Genomic DNA, 3074 nt, shown 5'->3' on the forward strand with positions numbered 1-3074 from the left:
CCCTGCCCCCCCGAGAGGGACCTGCCCCCCAAGAGGGACCTGCCCCCCGAGAGAGACCTGCCCCCCGAGAGGGACCTGCCCCCCGAGAGAGACCTGCCCCCTGAGAGGGGCTCACCAGGCTCACCCAGTGGGCCAGGCCCCGTGTGCCTTCACTCAACAGGAGCTGCCAGGAGGGTCCCTGCCCGTGAGCTGCAGCGGGGCAGGTGGCAGGTTCTGACCCAGAGCTCTGTTATGGGGGCGCTGGGCTGTGTCCCCGTTTTGTGCACAGGGAAACCAGGGCCCGAAGATATTGCCTGACCCAGAGCAGCCAGCAGGGAATTGGGGGCCATCCTGCTCCCTGGGGAGGAGGCGGCTAATGGGGAGGCTGAGTCTGGCCAGGGGGCTCCCCGGGGTCACCCTCACCCCCTAGTGATCCCGGCAGCACCCAGCAGAGGGCGCACAGAGGAGACCCCGTGCTCACGATGGGCTGGCCGGCCTCTGGAGTGCCCTCCGCCCGCACCTGCCTGTGGACGCCCCGCCCAGGTGTCTGGCACCGGGCAGAGCTGGGGTCGGGGCCACATTAGCCCAAGATCACCCCCTCCCCACCCACACGCCCCAAACCCTGAGACCCACAGGAGAACAGCAACCCCGACGCCACGTGGAACACGCTGCCAGGACGGGGGGCTCAGGGCCGAGTCCAGTGGGGAGCTGCCCAGATCCCGGGGGGGCGGGCAGATGCCCGGATCTCGGGGAGCAGAGTCAGTGCGCCTGTCTCCCAGCTGAACCTCACAAACGACTCGACCCCCCACCAGCCGCCAGGGGGATGCTGCGGGCCCATTGTGTGCCCGCACTGACGTCACTTACAGCTTCCAACAATAACCCCAGACTGGGCCCCACAGCCCCACTACACGGACGGGGAAACCGAGGCACAGGCAGGCTCTGTCACTGTCAGGACGCCCCTGGCTCCGCCGCCTCCCCAGGTCCCTGTGACATTCAGGACAGATGTGGGGGGGGGGCCTCCCACGCTCACAGCCAGGCCCTCAGGGGGCAGGGAGGTGGGGTGAAGGCTCGGGAGGGGCGGGGGGCGGAGCAGCGGGGGGCCCAGCCTCCGCGGGAAGCGCTGTGTCTGTCGGTGACGGAGGCATTGTCTCTGGGTGAAAGCGGGGCATTGTCTGCGCCACTGAGGCTCCGGCTGGAGGCGGGCGGTATGGGGAGGGGCCAGAAGCCGCTGTTCCCAGGGTCACCCACGCTGGCAGGGGCCTCTGGGAACCTGGGCAGGGACTGCCCACATGGCCTTGGTGAGGTGGGATGGGGAGTGCCGGCTGGCACCTGACCGAATGGGCCCACCTGGAGCCAGTCCCCTGGCCACACCCTCGCTCCCTGAGAGTAGGTCCTGCCTGGTCTGTGAGAGCCGTGCAGTGACGAGGGAGGCGGGGTGGCCGCGTGCTCCCCCCTGGGCTGGCATCGCCGCCACCGTGGGCCTGCCGTCAAAGCCCAGCCAACAGAACTCCTGTCCTGGAACAGAGGTGCCCTCAGGTGCCCTCGCCCACCTGCCACCAGCACAGGCCCTGCACCCCCGGTTCCCATGTGTTTCACGCTTGGGACGCGCTTGAAGGCTGCTGGCCGGGCTGTCCAGTGTCCCTCAGGCTGTTTCTGTTTCTGTGCATGTTGTCAGCGTCGGATGGTGACGCCCGTGGTGGAGACTCCGTGGTGCTGACTCCGTGGCAGTGAGGCTGTGGTGGTGAGGCCGTGGTGGAGACTCCGTGGTGGAGACTCCATGGTGGTGACTCCGTGGTGGTGACTCCGTGGTGGAGACTCCGTGGCGGAGACTCCATGGTGGAGACTCCGTGGTGATGACTCCGTGGTGGTGACTCCGTGGCGGAGACTCCGTGGTGGTGAGGCCATGGTGGAGACTCCGTGGTGGAGACTCCGTGGTGGTGACTCTGTGGCAGAGACTCCGTGGCGGAGACTCCGTGGTGGAGACTCCGTGGTGGTGACTCCGTGGCGGTGACTCCGTGGTGGAGACTCCGTGGTGGAGACTCCATGGCGGAGACTGTGTGGTGGTGACTCTGTGGCAGAGACTCCGTGGTGGAGACTCCGTGGTGGTGACTCCGTGGCGGTGACTCCGTGGCGGAGACTCCGTGGTGGTGAGGCTGTGGTGACGTGTGAGGTCGAGCTGGTCACCCAGGAAGGGGGTCTGCTGGGAGTCAGTACCTTTCTCTGTCCTCAGCGTTGGGACCACACCCTTGGAGGCCAGTGTCCACGCAGGTCTTGTCCACGAGGGGCTCCTGGCTCCACGCAGCCTCCTCGTCTGCATTTCTCCGCACTCGTTACTGGTTTCTGATGTGAGAATGCGTGTGCCCCCCCTCCCCCCCGTTCACCCGTCTGTCTTGTGGACCACGGACATTTATGTCGTTATTCATCTCGTCGTCGGTCAGACTGTCCACTCCGGCCACCAGGAGCCTCTCCGGCCGTAGGACTGCCCCTGCGATGCCCGGGGCGAGCGAGGCTCCTCAGACGAGGACGCGGCAGCCTGTGAGCCGGGCACTTCCCCTTCTCCCCCGGGGACTCCGCCTTCCCGTGAGCGCCTCCGTGAGAAAGTGTGCAAATCTGGTGGCGAGTCCAGAGGCCAGGCAGGAAGTGCCCCCGGGAATCCCAGCTCCTCACAGGGCGGGGGGAGCCCTCACAGACCAGACCCAGGACTGGGCTGGGGTCCAGGGCCGTCACCCCTCCCGCAGGGGGCTCATCTCTCGGCGCGCCCTCCAGGCCTGCACACGGGCAGTGGTGAGGCAGGAGGAGAAGGGGAGGAAGGCTGGGGGGCGGGGCTGGAGGCGCTGGGGGTTGCCCCCTCATCCAGCTGAGTGCTGGGCAGCATTCGGGTCTGAGGCCCTGGCCGGCCAGGCGGTCCAGGCTGCGGGGGCTGGACACCCCTGATGCTGCTGTCATCCTGGCCGGAGGCCCGAGCGTGGGGAGGCACGGGGGTGACAGGAGGAGAGGGGAGGCCTCTGCCATGAGCAGGTGAGTTTAGAGGCTGTTTGGGTGGGACCCAGGCACAGGGCCACGGCTGGGGGTCCTCTGTGTGTGTGTGTCTCTCT

At 67.6% G+C, this 3074-nt stretch overlaps 1 protein-coding gene across 1 annotated transcript in view; it reads right to left on the minus strand.

Moving 5' to 3' along the window:
• ADAP1 (ArfGAP with dual PH domains 1) overlaps positions 1-3074 on the minus strand; it is a 33717-nt gene that overhangs the window by 9363 nt on the left and 21280 nt on the right. Inside the window, exon 3 of the mRNA XM_014535269.1 lies at positions 1698-2224. Within this exon, the coding sequence (XP_014390755.1) occupies positions 1698-2224 (527 nt within the window). The remainder of the gene's footprint in view (positions 1-1697; positions 2225-3074) is intronic.

The sequence above is a fragment of the Myotis brandtii genome, unplaced genomic scaffold (assembly GCF_000412655.1).
Source record: "Myotis brandtii unplaced genomic scaffold, ASM41265v1 scaffold1408, whole genome shotgun sequence".
NCBI lineage: Eukaryota > Metazoa > Chordata > Mammalia > Chiroptera > Vespertilionidae > Myotis > Myotis brandtii.